An 18,052-nucleotide genomic window follows, 5' to 3' on the forward strand; every position below is an offset into this window, starting at 1 on the left:
CCTCTGTCCAGTGTCTGTTCTTTTGCCCATCTTAATCTTTTATTTTTATTGGCCAGTCTGAGATATGTCTTTTTCTTTGCAACTCTGCCTAGAAGGCCAGCATCTCGGAGTCGCCTCTTCACTGTTGATGTTGAGACTGGTGTTTTGCGGGTACTATTTAATGAAGCTGCCAGTTGAGGACTTGTGAGGCGTCTGTTTCTCAAACTAGACACTCTAATGTACTTGTCCTCTTGCTCAGTTGTGCACTGGGGCCTCCCACTCCTCTTTCTATTCTGGTTAGAGCCAGTTTGCACTGTTCTGTAAAGGGAGTAGTACACAGCGTTGTACGAGATCTTCAGTTTCTTGGCAATTTCTCGCATGGAATAGCCTTCATTTCTCGGAACAAGCATAGACTGACAAGTTTCAGAAGAAAGTACTTTGTTTTTGGCCATTTTGAGCCTGTAATCGTACCCACAAATGCTGATGCTCCAGATACTCAACTATTCCAAAGAAGGCCAGTTTTATTGTTTCTTTAATGAGAACAACAGTTTTCAGCTGTGCTAACATAATTGCAAAAGGGTTTTCTAATGATCAATTAGCCTTTTAAAATGATAAACTTGGATAAGCTAACACAACGTGCCATTGGAACACAGGAGTGATGGTTGCTGATAATGGGCTTCTGTAAGCCTACATAGATATTCCATAAAAAATCAGCTGTTTCCAGCTACAATAGTCATTTACAACATCAACAATGTCTGCACTGTATTTCTGATCAAGTTGATGTTATTTTAATAGACAAAAAATGTGTTTTTCTTTTAAAAACAAGGACATTTCTAAGTGACCCCAAACTTTTGAACAGTAGTGTATATGTACGCTGAGTGTACAAAACATTAGGAACACCATCCTAAAATGTAGTTGCACCCCCTTTTGCCCTCAGAACAGACTCAATTTGTCGGGTATGGGCTCTACAAGGTGTCGAAATGTTCCACAGGCATGCTGGCCCATGTTGGCGCCAGTACTTCCCGCAGTTGTGTCAAGTTGTCTGGATGTCCTTTGGGTGGTGGACCATTCTTGATACGCACAGGAAACTGTTGAGCGTGAAACACCCAGCAGCGTTGCAGTTCTTGACACACTCAAACCGGTGCGCCTGGCACCTACTACCATTCCCCGTTCAAAGGCACTTACATCTTTTGTCTTACCCATTCACCCTCTGAATGGCACACATACACAATCCATTTCTCAATTGTTTCAAGGCTTAAAAATCTTTCTATAACCTGTCTCCTCCCCTTCATCTACACTGCTTTGAAGTGGATTTAAGTGACATCATTAAGGGATCATAGCTTTCACCTGGATTCACATGGTCAGTCTATGTCATGGATGTTTAGTTTTTAAAATGTTTTTTACACTCAGTGTATTTTATACATTATCTAGGTACAATTCTGTTCCCTTCGATACTGAACAGCAGTAGAGACCTAGTCCTGATTGTCCTGTTGTCTGTTTGTTTGGGATCCGGGCCTATCCTCCTGTTCTTTGATCGGCCCTCCCCTCCCCTCAGAGAGTACTACATGTGTTTGATGTGGCCGAGCTTTAGGTCTGTGTAGTATAATCTCTCCTCTGCTAGTCCCTGGTGTAATGTAGAGCGGAAGGGTAAATCCACTACAGCCCAGATGAGCCATATCGTAAGAGGATTTCATTTGGTCTTAGAGACTCTCCTTTCTTAGCAGGCCATGAATGCCGGTCATCATTTAGATGCTGTAGATATGTGTGCATGGCCATTATAATAATATTTTGGTTTGGATGTTTTGGGGCTAAAGACATCACTGGGTCCCTTCTTTCCTGATGATGTTTGGATGTTTTGAGGCTAAAGATATCCTCTGGGTCCCTTCTTTCCTGATGATCAACTCAAATCAAATTGTATTTGTCAAATGCTCAGAATACAACAGGTGTAGACCATACAGTGAAATGCTTACTTACAAGCCCTTAAACAAAAATGCAGTTTTATGAAAAATAAGTAGATAGGTAAAAAAAGAAAAGTAACAAATAATTAAACAGCAGCAGTAAAATAACAATAGCGAGGCTATATACAGGGGCTAGCGGTACAGAGTCAATGTGCGGGGGCACCGGTTAATCAAGGTAATTAAGGTAATATGCACATAATAAACAGAGAGTAGCAGCAGCGTAAAATAGGGGGGGGGTGGTGCAAATAGTCTGGGTAGCCCTTGTTGGGTGTTTGTTTGTGGGTTAAATCCACTTAGTGAGTTCCTCTTTAAATCTAAGAGGACAAAACCCACCGAAGATTAAAGACACTCTCGTGGATAAAGGTCACCCCTCGCTGAAAATTAGAGACACTCTCGTGGATAAAGGTCACCCCTTGCTGAAGATTAAAGACACTCTCGTGGATAAAGGTCACCCCTCGCTTGCCAGCTGTGTGCTCATGCTTGCCTCAGCTGCTATTGCACAGTGTGTGTCCCTCTTAGGGTGTGTGCAGTCGAGCCCACAGAATGTGTTGTTTCCTCATTTTGTGCCCAGCCCTACAGCCCAACAGTCCTACAGCCCAACACAGTGTGTTTTCACAGTCACCCTGTCTTTCATTTCCTGGGGTGGGTGAGTGGGTGACACACTTGTTTTGGGCCAGCAATATGGTGATAAGTTATCTTAATCTTTAGATGGGTCTTTTGTCACGTTAAGAACTTCCTTAAAGTCTTATTACCACAGAGAAAAGATCATAAATTAAACCAAAATTATTTATAGATTGTTAGCCTTACTCTGTGTGGTCTGGAGAATGAATAGTTCAGTATATATGCCATTTAGCTGACACTTTTATCCAAAGTAACTTAGTCATGCTTGCATACGTTTCACGTATGGGTTGTCTTGGGTATTGAACCCACTATTCTGGCGTTGCAAAGTGCCATGCTCCACCAACTGAGCTACAGAGGACCACCATGCAGTATCATGGTAGTGTCGAATGGGGGTATTGAATGGTAGTGTTAAATGGTAGTGTGTAGCAAGATGGCGCCGACAGAGATGGTCGCCTCGCTTCGAGTCCTTAGGCCTTAGGCCGCATCTATGCACTATTTAGTTTTTTTATGTATTATTTCTTACATTGTTAGCCCAGAAAATTGTAAGTGTTATTACATACAGCCAGGAAGAACTATTCGCTATAAGAGCGACGTCAACTTACCAACATTACGACCAGGAATACGACTTTCCCGAAGCGGATCCTTTGTTCAACCCACCACCCAGGACATTGAATCTAATCCAAGAGGCCGACCCAAAACAACGTCGCAGAAGGGGTAGACGGGGCGGCCTCCTAGTCAAACTTCGAAGGCGTGCATACCACCCACCGCTTCCGAGTATATTACTCGCCAATGTCCAGTCTCTAGACAACAAGGTGAAAGAAATTGGCCCTCAATAAACTTCACTGTACTCTATGTAAACTGGAAACCATATATCCTGAGGCTGCATCTATTGTAGCTGGGGATTTTAACAAAGCAAATTTGAGGCAGCACTTGCGCGGGCAATACACTGGACCACTGCTACTCTAACTTCCGTGATGCATACAAGACCCTCCCCCGCCCTCGCTTCAGCAAATCTTACCACGTCTCCATTTTGCTCATACCGTCCTATAGGCAGAAACTCAAACAGGATGTACCCGTGACTAGAACCATTCAACGCTGGTCCGACCAATCGGAATCCTCGTTTCAAGATTGTTTTGATCACGCGAACTGGGAAATGTTCCCGGGCAGCCTCAGAGAATAACATTGATTTATACACTGACTCTGAGTGGGTTTATAAGGAAGTGCATTGTAGATGTTCTACCCACTGTTACTGTTAAAACGTACCCTAACCACAAACCGTGGATAGATGGCGGCATTCACGTAAAACTGAAAGCGCGAACCACCACATTTTAACTATGGAAAGATGACTGGGAATGTGGCCGAATATAAACAGTGAAGGTGTTATTCCCTCCGCAAGGCAATCAAACAAGTGAAATGTCGGTATAGGGACAAATTGGAGTTGCAATTCAACGGCTCAGACACGAGACGTATGTGGCAGGATCTACAGGCAATTACGGACTACAAAAAGAAAACCAGCCATGTTGGGGACACCGACGTCTTGCTTCCAGACAAACAAAACAACTTCTTTGCCCGCTTTGAGGATAATACAGTGCCACCGACGCGGCCCACTACCAAGGACTGTGGTTCCCCCCCAACCCTTCTCCATGGCCGACGTGAGTAAGACAATTAAACGTGTTAACCCTCGCAAGGCTGCTGGCCAAGACGACATCCCTAGGCGCGTCCTCAAACCATGCGCAGACCAGCTGGTGTGTTTACGTACATATTCAATCGCTCCCTATCCCAGTCTGCTGTCCCAACATGCTTCAAGATGGCCACAATTGTTCCTGTACCCAAGAAGGAAAAGATAACTGAACAAAATGACTGTTGCCCCGGAGCACTCACTTCTGTCATCATGAAGTGCTTTGAGAGACTAGTCAAGGATCATATCACTTCCACCTTACCTGCCACCCTAGACCCACTTCAGTTTGCATACCGCCCCAACAGGTCCACAGACGATGCAATCGCCATCACACTGCACACTGCCCTATCCCATCTGGACAAGAGGAATACCTATGTAAGAATGCTGTTCATTGACTACAGCTCAGCATTCAACACCATAGTACCCTCCAAGCTCATCATTAAGCTTGAGGCACTGGGTCTCGACCCCACCCTGTGCAATTTGGTCCTGGACTTTCTGACGGGCCTCCCCCAGATGGTGAATGTAGGAAACAACATCTCCACTTCGCTGATCCTCAACACTGGGGCCCCACAAGGGTGCGTTCTCAGCCCCCTCCTGTACTCCCTGTTCACCCATGACTGCGTGGCCATGCACACCTCCAATTCAATCATCAAGTTTGCAGACGACACAACAGTAGTGGGCTTGATTACTAACAACGACGAGACAGCATACAGGGAGGAGGTGAGGGCACTCGGAGTGTGGTGTCAGGAAAACAATCTCTCACTCAACATCAACAAAACAAAGGAGATGATCGTGGACTTCAGGAAACAGCAGAGGGAGCACCCCCCAATCCACATCGATGGGACGGTAGTGGAGAAGGTGGAAAGTTTTAAGTTCCTCGGCCTACACATCACAGACAAACTGAAATGGTCCACCCACACAGACAGTGTGGTGAAGAAGGCGCAACAACGCCTCTTCAACCTCAGGAGGCTGAAGAAATTTGGCTTGTCACCTAAAACCCAATTGAGAGCATCCTGTTGGGCTGTATCACCACCTGGTATGGCAACTGTACCGCCCTCAACCGCAAGGCTCTCCAGAGCGTGGTGCGGTCTGCACAACGGATCACCGGGGGCAAACTACCTGCCCTCTAGGACACCTATAGCACCCGATGTCACAGGAAGGCCAAAAAGATCATCAAGGACAACAGCCACCCGAGCCCCTGCCTGTTCACTCCGCTACCACCCAGAAGGCGAGGTCAGTACAGGTGTATCAAAGCTGACACCGAGAGACTGAAAAACAGCTTCTATCTCAAGGCCATCAGACTGTTAAACAGCAATCACTAACTCAGAAAGGCTGCTGCCTACATACAGACTCAAATCATTGGCCATAAATGGATCACTAGTCACTTTAAATAATGCCACTTTAATAATGTTTACATACAGTTGATGTCGGAAGTTTACATACACTTAGGTTGGAGTCATTAAAACTTCTTATGGCTGAAGGGGCAGTATTGAGTAGCTTGGATGAAAGGTGCACAGAGGTGCCCATATTAAACGGCCTGCTCCTCATTCAGTTTCTAAAACTGTTTGAATTATGTCTGTGAGTATAACAGAACTCACATGGCAGGCAAAAACCTGAGAAGTTTCTTCCTGTTTGTATTTTTTCTAGGGGTGCCAATTTTCAACCAAGCTCTCATTGAAATCACAGAGAGATATTGATGAGTTTTCACTTCCTACGGCTTCCACTAGATGTCAACAGTCAATAGAACTTTGTCTGATGAATCTAATGTGAAGGGGGGCCGAAGGAGACAGGAATTAGTGAGCTCTGGCAGGAGGTGATCACGCATTGAACACGCGCGTTCACGTGAGAGTCAGCTCCGTTCCATCGGTCAACTGAAGTCGATGAAATTCTCCGGTTGGAACGTTATTCAAGATGTATGTTAACAACATTCTAAAGATTGATTCAGTACATCGTTTGACATGTTTCTACTGACTGTAACAAACTTTTGGACATTTCGTCACGTTATAGTGGACGGTAGTGGACGCGCTTTGGGTTTGGCGTTCGGTAAACATGTCCAAAGTAGCTAATTTGACATAAATAACGGACATTAACGAACAAATCAAGCATTTATTGTGGACCTGTGATTCCTAGGACTCCATTCTGATGAATTCATCAAAGGTAAGGAAACATTTATCATGTATTTTCTGGTTTCTGTTGAGTCCAACATGGCGGCTAATTTGGCTATTATTCTGAGCTCCGTCTCAGATTATTGCATGCTTTATTTTTCCGTAAAGTTTTTTTGAAATCTGACACAGCGGTTGCATTAAGGAGAGGTATATCTATAATTCCATGTGTATAACTTGTATTATCATCTATATTTATGATGAGTATTTCTGTTGAAACGATGTGGCTATGCAAAGTCACTTGATGTTTTTGCAACTAGTGAATCTAACGCGTCAATGTAAACTCAGATTTTTTAAATATAAATATGAACTTAATCAAACAAAACATGCATGTATTGTGTAACATGAAGTCCTATGAGTGTCATCTGATGAAAATAATCAAAGGTTAGTGATTAATTTTATCTCTATTTCTGTTTTTTGTGAAAGCTACCTTTCGCTGGAAAAAATGGCTGTGCTTATTGTGGTTTTGTGCTGACCTAACATAATCGTTTGTGGTGCTTTCGCTGAAAAGCCTATTTGAAATCGGACACTTGGGTGGGATTAACAACAAGATTACCTTTAAAATTATATAAGACACATGAATGTCTGAGGAATTTTAATTATGAGATTTCTGTTTTTTGAATTTGGCGCCCTGTACTTTTTTTTGTTTTTGTCATATCGATCCCGTTACCATTTTTCAACCACTCCACAAATTTCTTGTTAACAAACTGTAGTTTTGGCAAGTCAGTTAGGACATCTACTTTGTGCATGACACAAGTAATTTTTCCAACAATTGTTTATAAACAAATTATTTCACTTATAATTCATTGTATCACAATTCCAGTGGGTCAGTTGACTGTGCCTTTTAAACAGCTTGGACAATTCCAGAAAATGATGTCATGGCTTTAGAAGCTTCTGATAGGCTAAATGACATCATTAGAGTCAATTGGAGGTGTACCTGTGGATGTATTTCAAGGTCTACCTTCAAACTCAGTGCCTCTTTGCTTGACATCATGGGAAAATCAAAAGAAATCTGGTGTCAGTCACCCTAGACTGACTGACACCAGCAGGTGTCAGTCACTGTCAGACAGCCTCTGCCCACTCCCCAAATCCCCATTTCTCAGATACCACTCTAAACTTGGTGGCCTGAATCTTATAGGGCAAAGTTGGCAGGATATTTGAGCTATATACATTTGTTAAATAGTCATCGAGAGTATGGTGACATGGATTCTTCATTGGTAGAATTAATTCTAATCCTTGTTAGAATGAATCTCAATTTTTGGGAGAAAGTAGCCTTTTTCAATTCTCTCATTGGTTGTGGCTCAGCTCTTTCCAATCAGAGAAGCAGCACCCAAATAAACAGCCTACCACATACCACAGACAGGGCGGGGCAGGATGGGAGTGAGGGTGTCGTGGGGGTGAGGGGTTGTGGTAGCGGTAGGGGGACCCAGGGGTACAGGGCTGTTGGGGTGGGGGTGGATGATGCTATGAGGGAAGCTGGGGCAGGGCAGGGTTTGTCTGTCTTAATATCAAACATAGCAAAGATCCACTGCACTGCCAGAACCTGACATCATCAACCCTCTCAACTCCCCTTCTAGACGGAGTGTTCCACCCTTGAATTGGAGCATCCCAGTCCCCTCCCTGAAAACTGACAGCCCTTGCTATTTTCCTACTAAATTCATCTACCTCATCATCCTCCTCCCCCTTCACCACTTCTGTGTCTGCTATGATTGTCAAAACGCTGGGGAATACGATTGGCCCATTTCACCCTCTGTTTTCCCCTAATGAGAACCTTAAAGACTGCGATGCATCAATATTTCACAGCTCCACGGCGACATCTGAATATTTCCTTTTCATTTGGCCCATTCCAGGTCTTTGTTTATGCCTGCCAGACAGTACAGACTCAATACAGTAGGGAAGTAGGGAAGTCAGCACATTATAATATCACTCAGGTTCATTACAGGCAGAGTGAGGGATGGAGAGAGTTGGGTTGCGTAAGCAAATAGATCTCCCCCCTCTCTCTTTCTATTCTGTCTCTCTCTGTCTCCCTCTCCTCCCATGTGGATTAATGCTGACCCACCACAGTGTCTTTCTCTCCATGTTTCTGCTGGGTGTGTGGGTATTAGACAGTGCTCCCAAGCGATCTCTAAACGCTGTCTGCCTCCTTGGGACTATTCCACAGGGTGAAACACTACACTGCAGGCACAGTTTACACAGCTCCACTCCCACAAGCCTCTCTCTCACTTTCTTCACCTCTGTCTTCCTCTGTTTCCCCGTTCTCTATCCTTCCCTCCCCTTTTTCTCTCCACAGTCAATGGGCTTAGCATAGTTAATATGAAGGGAGAAGTCTGGCAGTGTGCTGTGCTGCAGGGTTGTGAATGATCTAATTGTGCAGGTCTATGACAAAGGGTGTGGGTCTGAGGCTGGGCAGGGCTTGCTCATCAGTCTGTCAGACATGGTAATCTGTCTCCCCCAGTGGAGGGCTGGAGTGAGTCCTTCACATATCCACCGCCGCTCTCTAGAAATGATCACTCATCTGCCTACTGAATATTTAGTGTCTTTGTGTATGAGGGAGGATGGGTAGGATTTATAAGCTTGTTTCAAGCCCAGGGCTTTTGTTTATGCTGTATCGAACTTTACAAACGTCACAGGCTGTTATCAGCTGATCAGTGCAGAGTGTGTGGTTTGTATGTATACTTTTATATAGGTTATACATCTGTAATTGTCTTTGATGTGTATACTTAATGCGTTTTAAGTCATTAACACTATTTTTGCTTTAGTATTGATTTTTAGTCTGTATGCCTTGTCTATTGGATATGTTTTGTGTGTAACCATCTCCTTGCTGTATGTTAAGTCTTTTAACCCTGTCTGGGCTGTGTAGGTTATAGTGTGTAACCATCTGTGTGCTGTGTGCCCTGCAGGTGGATGAGTTGTATGAGGTGTTCTGTATCCAGAGGAAGCTGAGAGAGGGAGCCAGTAAGATGAAACAGGCCTTCTCTGCCTCTCCCTCCACCAAGGCCACCAGAGAGAGCATATTAGAGGTCAACCGCAGATACAAGGAGTACACAGAGGTATGGATGGATGGACCCACACATAAATCAGCCTGTTCACCGGCACTATACAGTCACCCACTGAGATCGAACACAGCCTGGTGTCAAAGTTTGTCTCCAGTTGTTTGTGTTTGAGCTGATCAGTCTCCTTTCCTCCCCAGAATATGAGCACGTTTGAGGTGGAGCTGGAGAACCTGTTGGGGGAATTCCATATCAAAATGAAAGGTAAGACTGAGGCCAGTGGAACTGCTGTTAGGGTAGACCGAAAAACAAACAAGCAATGATTTCACTGCTCAATTATCTCTGTCTCACTCTTTCTTTCTTTCTTTCTTTCTTTCTTTCTTTCTTTCTCCCAAACCCCTTCTCTCTCTCTCTCTCACCCCGCTCTCGCTCACTGGCTTACTCACTCTCCCACCCACCCCTCTCTCTCTGCCCCCCTCCTCTCTCTCCTCAGGTCTTGCTGGCTTTGCTCGTCTGTGTTCAGGAGATCAGTATGAGGTGAGATTAATTAATATAAGACTTGACTCTCTCTTTCTCTGTCTTTATCATTCCTAACAGGCCCTCCCTGTATCACAAATAGACAACTATATCTTTCCCAATCTGCAGACTGCCTCGGAAACGGCACTTATAAATATATAAAAACAACCGTTTCTTAGCTTATATCCTTCTCCTTGGCCCTGCATCTATCTTTAACCTGTATCTTTCTCTCACCCCCTCTACCTCCTCTATCTCTACCCATCTTTATCCCTCTCTGCCCTCCCTAAATCCCTCTTTGTTTCTCCCTCTCCCTCCTCTCTGTTTCCTCTCTCTCCCTCCCTATGTCTCCCCTCTCCCTTTCTCTCTCTTTGTTTCTCTCCCTTCCTCTCACTCCTCTCTGTTTCCTCTCTCTCCCTCCCTATGTGTCCCCTCTCCCTTTCTCTCTCTTTGTTTCTCTCCCTTCCTCTCACTCCTCTCTGTTTCCTCTCTCTCCCTCCCTATGTCTCCCCTCTCCCTTTCTCTCTCTTTGTTTCTCTCCCTTCCTCTCACTCCTCTCTGTTTCCTCTCTCTCCCTCCCTATGTGTCCCCTCTCCCTTTCTCTCCCTTCCTCCCTCCCTCCCTCCCTCTGTCAGATCTTCATGCGGTATGGGCGTCAGCGCTGGAAGCTGAAAGGGAAGATAGAGGTGAACTCCAGACAGAGCTGGGACGGAGAAGAGATGGTCTTCACACCCCTCATCACAGACCTCATCAACATCAAAGTACAATCAGTCAATCAATCAACCAATGAATTATATTTTTGAAGACATTTTTAAGTCAACATTCTTCAAAGTGCGTTATAGAACCCAGCCTAGAGTACAGTAACCCAGCCTAGAGTACAGTGACCCAGCCTAGAGTACAGTAACCCAGCCTAGAGTACAGTAACCCAGCCTAGAGTACAGTAACCCAGCCTAGAGTACAGTGACCCAGCCTAGAGTACAGTAACCCAGCCTAGAGTACAGTGACCCAGCCTAGAGTACAGTACAGTGACCCCGCCTAGAGTACAGTACAGTGACCCAGCCTAGATAACAGTACAGTAACCTAGCCTAGAGCACAGTGACCCAGCCTAGAGTACAGTGACCCAGCCTAGAGTACAGTACAGTGACCCAGCCTAGAGTACAGTACAGTGACCCAGCCTAGAGCACAGTGACCCAGCCTAGAGTACAGTGACCCAGCCTAGAGTACAGTACAGTGACCCCGCCTAGAGTACAGTACAGTGACCCAGCCTAGATAACAGTACAGTAACCTAGCCTAGAGCACAGTGACCCAGCCTAGAGTACAGTGACCCAGCCTAGAGTACAGTACAGTGACCCAGCCTAGAGTACAGTACAGTGACCCAGCCTAGAGTACAGTACAGTAACCCAGCCTAGAGTACAGTACAGTAACCCAGCCTAGAGTACAGCACAGTAACCCAGCCTAGAGTACAGCACAGTGACCCAGCCTAGAGCACAGTGACCCAGCCTAGAGTACAGCACAGTGACCCAGCCTAGAGCACAGTAACCCAGCCTAGAGTACAGCACAGTGACCCAGCCTAGAGCACAGTGACCCAGCCTAGGGCAGTGGAGTTCAGTCCTGGTCTTGGGGAACCACAGAGTGCGCAGGCCTTTGTTCCAGCCCAACACTAACCCACCTGAATGACCCTCTAACTTCCTGTCTTGACGGAGCTGAACAAGTCTAGCCACTCACATCTTGGTGGGCAGTGTGACCTTACTTCCTTTGTCTGGTCCAATCAGCTCTAACTTCCTGTCTCTTGTCCAATCAGGTTACCGAGCTGAAGGGTTTAGCCACTCACATCCTAGTGGGCAGTGTGATCTGTGAGACCAAGGACCTGTTCACTGCCATGCCTCAGGTGGTGGCTGTCGATGTCAACGACCTGGGAACAATCAAACTCAATCTGGAGGTCACATGGTTGTAAGTGGACTTAATTAAATGTCTCTTTGAGTGATGGACATATTTTTAAATTTCTGTTAGTGACAGTTGAATCAGAATCAGGTCACAGAGGAAGGTCACAGAGGAAGGTCACAGAGAGTTATTGGTGTGGTGCAAGGAGCAGAAAAACATGAACAGCATGGAAACAGCAAAGGAAACGGAAACAAAACATATTGTAGGACATAGTATCATAAACTACACAATACATACTACAGTGGTTAGTTACATCAGTGTACGTTGACTAGATTAAGTTATACTGTAACGCTGCCCTCTTCTGGAGAACCCGGGTGTCTGCTCCAGTGTTATAGCATTACCGTAGTACCGTAGTTCATAGTTCTCTAATGGACTTCCCCTCCTAACTGTTTCTCTGTCTTCCCCCCATGCAGTCCGTTCGATGTGGAGGACCTGACCCTGTCCTCAGGCAACGTGAGCAAGGCCACCGCCCTGCAGAGACGGGTGTCTGTCTACAGCCAGGGCACGCCAGAGACACCCACCTTCCAGGACCAGTCCTTCTTTGTGAGTCCCAGTCAGAGCGTCTTCTCCCTGGGGTGGGATAGGGGAGAGGAGTGGGTGTATGGCTTATAGCACAGCATCCTGCATACTAGCACCTGCCTGCTCACAACACAGGATCCCCCGTTGCACTAACCACTTACTCAGGATTGCTTTAAACTGTGAAACTGTGATTGTCTGTATATGTATTCAACATATATGTGTCTGTGTATGCTAACAACGCAATGGTTGAGTCTGACTAACCCTAACCCAACTGCCACACCCTCCTTGCTCCCCATCCTCCCTCTCTCACTCCCTGCCTCCCTCCACCCACCCCTGCTTCCTCCCTCGTACCACCCTGCACCCATTCCTCCTCCCTTCACCCCTCTGCTACCTGTGAGTGGTAAAGGAGTGGCACCCCCGCCCCTCCCCAACCCAGCATCGCTTCTCCTTCTTCCACGCCCTGAGGAACTCCCTGTTAGAGAAGCTGAGACGCAGTCGCTCCTTTGGCGACCTGGCCTCCCTCCGCCCCAGGCCCAAGTCCAGGCTGGAGGTCTATGTGAGTGAGGTCTGCTACGCTAGTACTAGCCCCGTTTACCCCTGCCTGTGTGCCTGTGCCTGCTTATTTGTTTGCATGGAGTGACTTGTGTCAGCCTGTGTTCACGTCCCAGACTGACACAACAGTAGGAGGAGGGAAAGAGGAGGAGGCTGTGATGTCACTAGACTATCGGAGCACCTACAGGCTCTCTCTCCTCTCATCTGACTCTCTCTCTCTCTATACAGTGGGGAGAACAAGTATTTGATACACTGCCGATTTTGCAGGTTTTCCTACTTACAAAGCATGTAGAGGTCTGTAATTTGTATCATAGGTACACTTCAACTGTGAGAGACGGAATCTAAAACAAAAATCCAGAAAATCACATTGTATGATTTGTAAGTAATTAATTTGCATTTTATTTACATTTACATTTAAGTCATTTAGCAGACGCTCTTATCCAGAGCGACTTACAAATTGGTGCATTCACCTTATGATATCCAGTGGAACAACCACTTTACAATAGTGCATCTAACTCTTTTAAGGGGGGGGGGGGGTTAGAAGGATTACTTTATCCTATCCTAGGTATTCCTTAAAGAGGTGGGGTTTCAGGTGTCTCCGGAAGGTGGTGATTGACTCCGCTGACCTGGCGTCGTGAGGGAGTTTGTTCCACCATTGGGGTGCCAGAGCAGCGAACAGTTTTGACTGGGCTGAGCGGGAACTGTACTTCCTCAGAGGTAGGGAGGCGAGCAGGCCAGAGGTGGATGAACGCAGTGCCCTTGTTTGGGTGTAGGGCCTGATCAGAGCCTGAAGGTACGGAGGTGCCGTTCCCCTCACAGCTCCGTAGGCAAGCACCATGGTCTTGTATTTATATGTATTTTTGTTTTATTGCATGACATAAGTATTTGATACATCAGAAAAACAGAACTTAATATTTGGTACAGAAACCTTAGTTTGCAATTACAGAGATCATACGTTTCCTGTAGTTCTTGACCAGGTTTGCACACACTGCAGCAGGGATTTTGGCCCACTCCTCCATACAGACCTTCTCCAGATCCTTCAGGTTTCGGGGCTGTCGCTGGGCAATACGGACTTTCGGCTCCCTCCAAAGATTTTCTATTGGGTTCAGGTCTGGAGACTGGCTAGGCCACTCCAGGACCTTGAGATGCTTCTTACGGAGCCACTCCTTAGTTGCCCTGGCTGTGTGTTTTGGGTTGTTGTCATGCTGGAAGACCCAGCCACGACCCATCTTCAATGCTCTTACTGAGGGAAGGAGGTTGTTGGTGTAGATCTCGCGATACATGGCCCCATCCATCCTCCCCTCAATACGGTGCAGTCGTCCTGTCCCCTTTGCAGAAAAGCATCCCCAAAGAATGATGTTTCCACCTCCATGCTTCACGGTTGGGATGGTGTTCTTGGGGTTGTACTCATCCTTCTATTCCTCCAAACACGGCGAGTGGAGTTTAGAGCAAAAAGCTCTATTTTTGTCTCATCAGACCACATGACCTTCTCCCATTCCTCCTCTGGATCATCCAGATGGTCATTGGCAAACTTCAGACGGGCCTGGACATGCGCTGGCTTGAGCAGGGGGACCTTGCGTGCGCTGCAGGATTTTAATCCATGACGGCGTAGTGTGTTACTAATGGTTTTCTTTGAGACTGTGGTCCCAGCTCTCTTCAGGTCATTGACCAGGTACTGCCGTGTAGTTCTGGGCTGATCCCTCACCTTCCTCATGATCATTGATGCCCCACGAGGTGAGATCTTGCATGGAGCCCCAGGCCGAGGGTGATTGACCGTCATCTTGAACTTCTTCCATTTTCTAATAATTGCGCCAACAGTTGTTGCCTTCTCACCAAGCTGCTTGCCTATTGTCCTGTAGCCCATCCCAGCCTTGTGCAGGTCTACAATTTTATCCCTGATGTCCTTACACAGCTCTCTGGTCTTGGCCATTGTGGAGATGTTGGAGTCTGTTTGATTGAGTGTGTTGACAGGTGTCTTTTATACAGGTAACGAGTTCAAACAGGTGCAGTTAATACAGGTAATGAGTGGAGAACAGGAGGGCTTCTTAAAGAAAACCTAACAGGTCTGTGAGAGCCGGAATTCTTACTGGTTGGTAGGTGATCAAATACTTATGTCATGCAATAAAATGCAAATTAATTACTTAAAAATCATACAATGTAATTTTCTGGATTTTTGTTTTAGATTCCGTCTCTCACAGTTGAAGTGTACCTATGATAAAAATTACAGACCTCTACATGCTTTGTAAGTAGGAAAACCTGCAAAATCGGCAGTGTATCAAATACTTGTTCTCCCCACTGTATCTCTCTCTCTCCTCTCATCTGACTCTCTCTCTCTATATATCTCTCTCTCCTCTCACCTGACTCTCTCTCTCTATATATCTCTCTCTCCCCTCTCTTTCTCTCCCCTCTCTCGCTCTCTGTCTCTCCCCTCTCTCACTCTCTCTCCTCTCTCTTGCTCTCTCTCCCCTCTCTTTCTCATCCACGCTCTCACTCTCTCTCTCTCTTTCTCCTCTCTCTCTCTCCTCTCTCTCACCCTCTTTCTCTCCCTCTCTCTCCCCCCTCTTTCTCTCCCTCTCCAGTCCACCCTCCCTGACGACGTCTTTGAGAACGGTGGGTGTGGCAACTCGTGCAAGCGCCTCTCCTTCACCTTTTCCGATACGTCAGTCTCCTCTCTCAGCCCAAGCCTCGCGCCCGGCCAGTCCAACCCCGAAATCACTGTCACGCCGCCTGACACCAACCATTGGCCTCAAATACCCCCCAGGGAAGACAAAGGGGTAGAAGAGACGGTTCGGGTGCATGCAGACGTAGTGGAAGAGGAGGGTGAGGAGGAAGAGGAGAGTGGTGACAGCGGCGGTAGCGTGAGTGTTAGCCTGGTCAGCGAGGAGGTGGAGTCAGAGTGGGAGAGGGCAGAGTTCCAGCTTAACGCAGGTTCTTCCTCTCTCTGCTCGGAGAGCCAGTTGTCAGCTGTGGCTCCTGAGGATGTGTTCCTGGACCACGCTGGGTCTGACAGGGATGGAGATGAGGACGACAGGTAATATGTGATTGATGTTTTGTCTTTATGATGTTTATTGCACAGATGCCAAATGAATCTCCCCTCAATGAACTTGTATTATAATCTATTAAATTCTATTCTATTCTATTGTCAGCTCGGAGCTGCTGAAGCCCGTGGAACTGGACACTGAAGAACCAGGCAGCTTGACCAGGCAACTGGTGAGGAGGCTGACGTCGTCCGACATTCTGCCCGAGGTGGTGGGTCTGAGCTGGGCCGGGGAGGGAAGCAGGGCCTTCCTGGAGAGCAGCCTGGAAGAGGCCCTGCACAGCCTGCTGCTGAGGCTGGAATCACTGAGACAACGCTGTAGAGAGCTGCAGGACCTGGAACAGGAAGTGATGCGCCTGGAGGACCTGCTCAAAGTGAGGCCTGGCTGCCATGTCCCCTGCGTCATTCCAAATAGCACCCTGTTCCCTATGTGGTGCACTACCCCATGTGGCCTTGGCCACAAGTTGCACAATTTATAGGGTACAAGGTGCCATTTGGGATTTGCCCTGGGATGAGATTTGTTTATTTTTCATAAAGATAAATGATCTGGCGGTTTTTAAGGGTGGTAGTTCATGTATGCTGTTAAGGTGATTGGAGCTTTATTGTGGTATTGACATTCATTAGAACCCCCCCCCCCCCCCCCCCCCCCATGGTTGCAGGTGGTCTCTCCATTAGTATTAGTCTAGCCAACCCCTGGCAGGGCTTTTTAGGGCAGAGTATTTCAGGGTCTCATCTTTCCCTCAGTGCTGTCTCCCGGGCTACTGTAGCAAGTCGTCCATGTTCTTATAGCACCTAGTCTCTCTTAGTGCTAGCCCTCCAAGCAGGGTTTCAGCATCTCCTGACGTCTCTCCCTCAGTGTCGTCTCCCGGGCCACAGGAGCAGGTCGTCCAGCCTCAGCCTGACAGTTGAGAGTGCTCTGGAGAGCTTTGACTTCCTCAACACCTCCGACTTCGACGACGATGACACGGGTGATGACCATGCCCTCCACCACTCTGTGTTCTTTGACATGGAGGTGGAGAGGATTGGGTGAGTCAAGAGGGAGGGGAGGGAAAGTCCCCTCCCCTGTACTCTCTCTAGTCTACTATACCCTCTGGCCCTACATGGGAGATGGTGGTAGTGACCCTGCCTGTCCTTCTCTGACCTCTAACCTCTCCCCTCTAACCCCACAGTCATGCCACATCTCTCCACAGACAATGAGATTCCACTGGGCCTTTGTGTATCCGTGTGTGTGTATCCGTGTGTGTGCAGTGGTGGAAAAAGTACTAAATTCTCATAATGAATGTCACCCAGTAAAATACTACTTGAGTAAAAGTCTAAAATTATTTGGTTTTATATATACTTAAGTATCAAAAGTAAAGGTACGAATAATTTTAAATTCCTTATAGTAAGCAAACCAGACGGCACAATTTTTATTTTTTTATTTTTAATTTACGGATAGCCATGGTCACATTCCAACGCTCAGACATCATTTACAAACAAAGCATTTGTGTTTAGTGAGTCCGCCAGATCAGAGGCAGTAGGGATGACCAGGGATGTTCTCTGTTTAGTGAGTCCGCCAGATCAGAGGCAGTAGGGATGACCAGGGATGTTCTCTGTTTAGTGAGTCCGCCAGATCAGAGGCAGTAGGGATGACCAGGGATGTTCTCTGTTTAGTGAGTCCGCCAGATCAGAGGCAGTAGGGATGACCAGGGATGTTCTCTGTTTAGTGAGTCCGCCAGATCAGAGGCAGTAGGGATGACCAGGGATGTTCTCTGTTTAGTGAGTCCGCCAGATCAGAGGCAGTAGGGATGACCAGGGATGTTCTCTGTTTAGTGAGTCCGCCAGATCAGAGGCAGTAGGGATGACCAGGGATGTTCTCTGTTTAGTGAGTCCGCCAGATCAGAGGCAGTAGGGATGACCAGGGATGTTCTCTGTTTAGAGAGTCCACCAGATCAGAGGCAGTAGGGATGACCAGGGATGTTCTCTGTTTAGTGAGTCCGCCAGATCAGAGGCAGTAGGGATGACCAGGGATGTTCTCTGTTTAGTGAGTCCGCCAGATCAGAGGCAGTAGGGATGACCAGGGATGTTCTCTGTTTAGAGAGTCCACCAGATCAGAGGCAGTA

At 46.8% G+C, this 18,052-nt stretch overlaps 1 protein-coding gene across 4 annotated transcripts in view; it reads left to right on the forward strand.

Annotated features, from left to right (window-relative positions):
• LOC139555080 (rho family-interacting cell polarization regulator 2-like) overlaps window positions 1–18,052 on the forward strand; it is a 97,235-nt gene that overhangs the window by 64,184 nt on the left and 14,999 nt on the right. For 3 of the 4 annotated variants that reach the window (XM_071368548.1, XM_071368549.1, XM_071368550.1), the window contains exons 7-16: window positions 9,299–9,448; window positions 9,589–9,652; window positions 9,882–9,925; window positions 10,537–10,662; window positions 11,703–11,851; window positions 12,256–12,385; window positions 12,768–12,917; window positions 15,493–15,944; window positions 16,060–16,324; window positions 16,807–16,976. In XM_071368548.1, the coding sequence (XP_071224649.1) occupies window positions 9,299–9,448; window positions 9,589–9,652; window positions 9,882–9,925; window positions 10,537–10,662; window positions 11,703–11,851; window positions 12,256–12,385; window positions 12,768–12,917; window positions 15,493–15,944; window positions 16,060–16,324; window positions 16,807–16,976 (1,700 nt within the window). The remainder of the gene's footprint in view (window positions 1–9,298; window positions 9,449–9,588; window positions 9,653–9,881; window positions 9,926–10,536; window positions 10,663–11,702; window positions 11,852–12,255; window positions 12,386–12,767; window positions 12,918–15,492; window positions 15,945–16,059; window positions 16,325–16,806; window positions 16,977–18,052) is intronic. The other variant, XM_071368551.1, reaches the window with a different exon arrangement.

This window comes from Salvelinus alpinus, chromosome 26, assembly GCF_045679555.1.
Source record: "Salvelinus alpinus chromosome 26, SLU_Salpinus.1, whole genome shotgun sequence".
Lineage (NCBI taxonomy): Eukaryota > Metazoa > Chordata > Actinopteri > Salmoniformes > Salmonidae > Salvelinus > Salvelinus alpinus.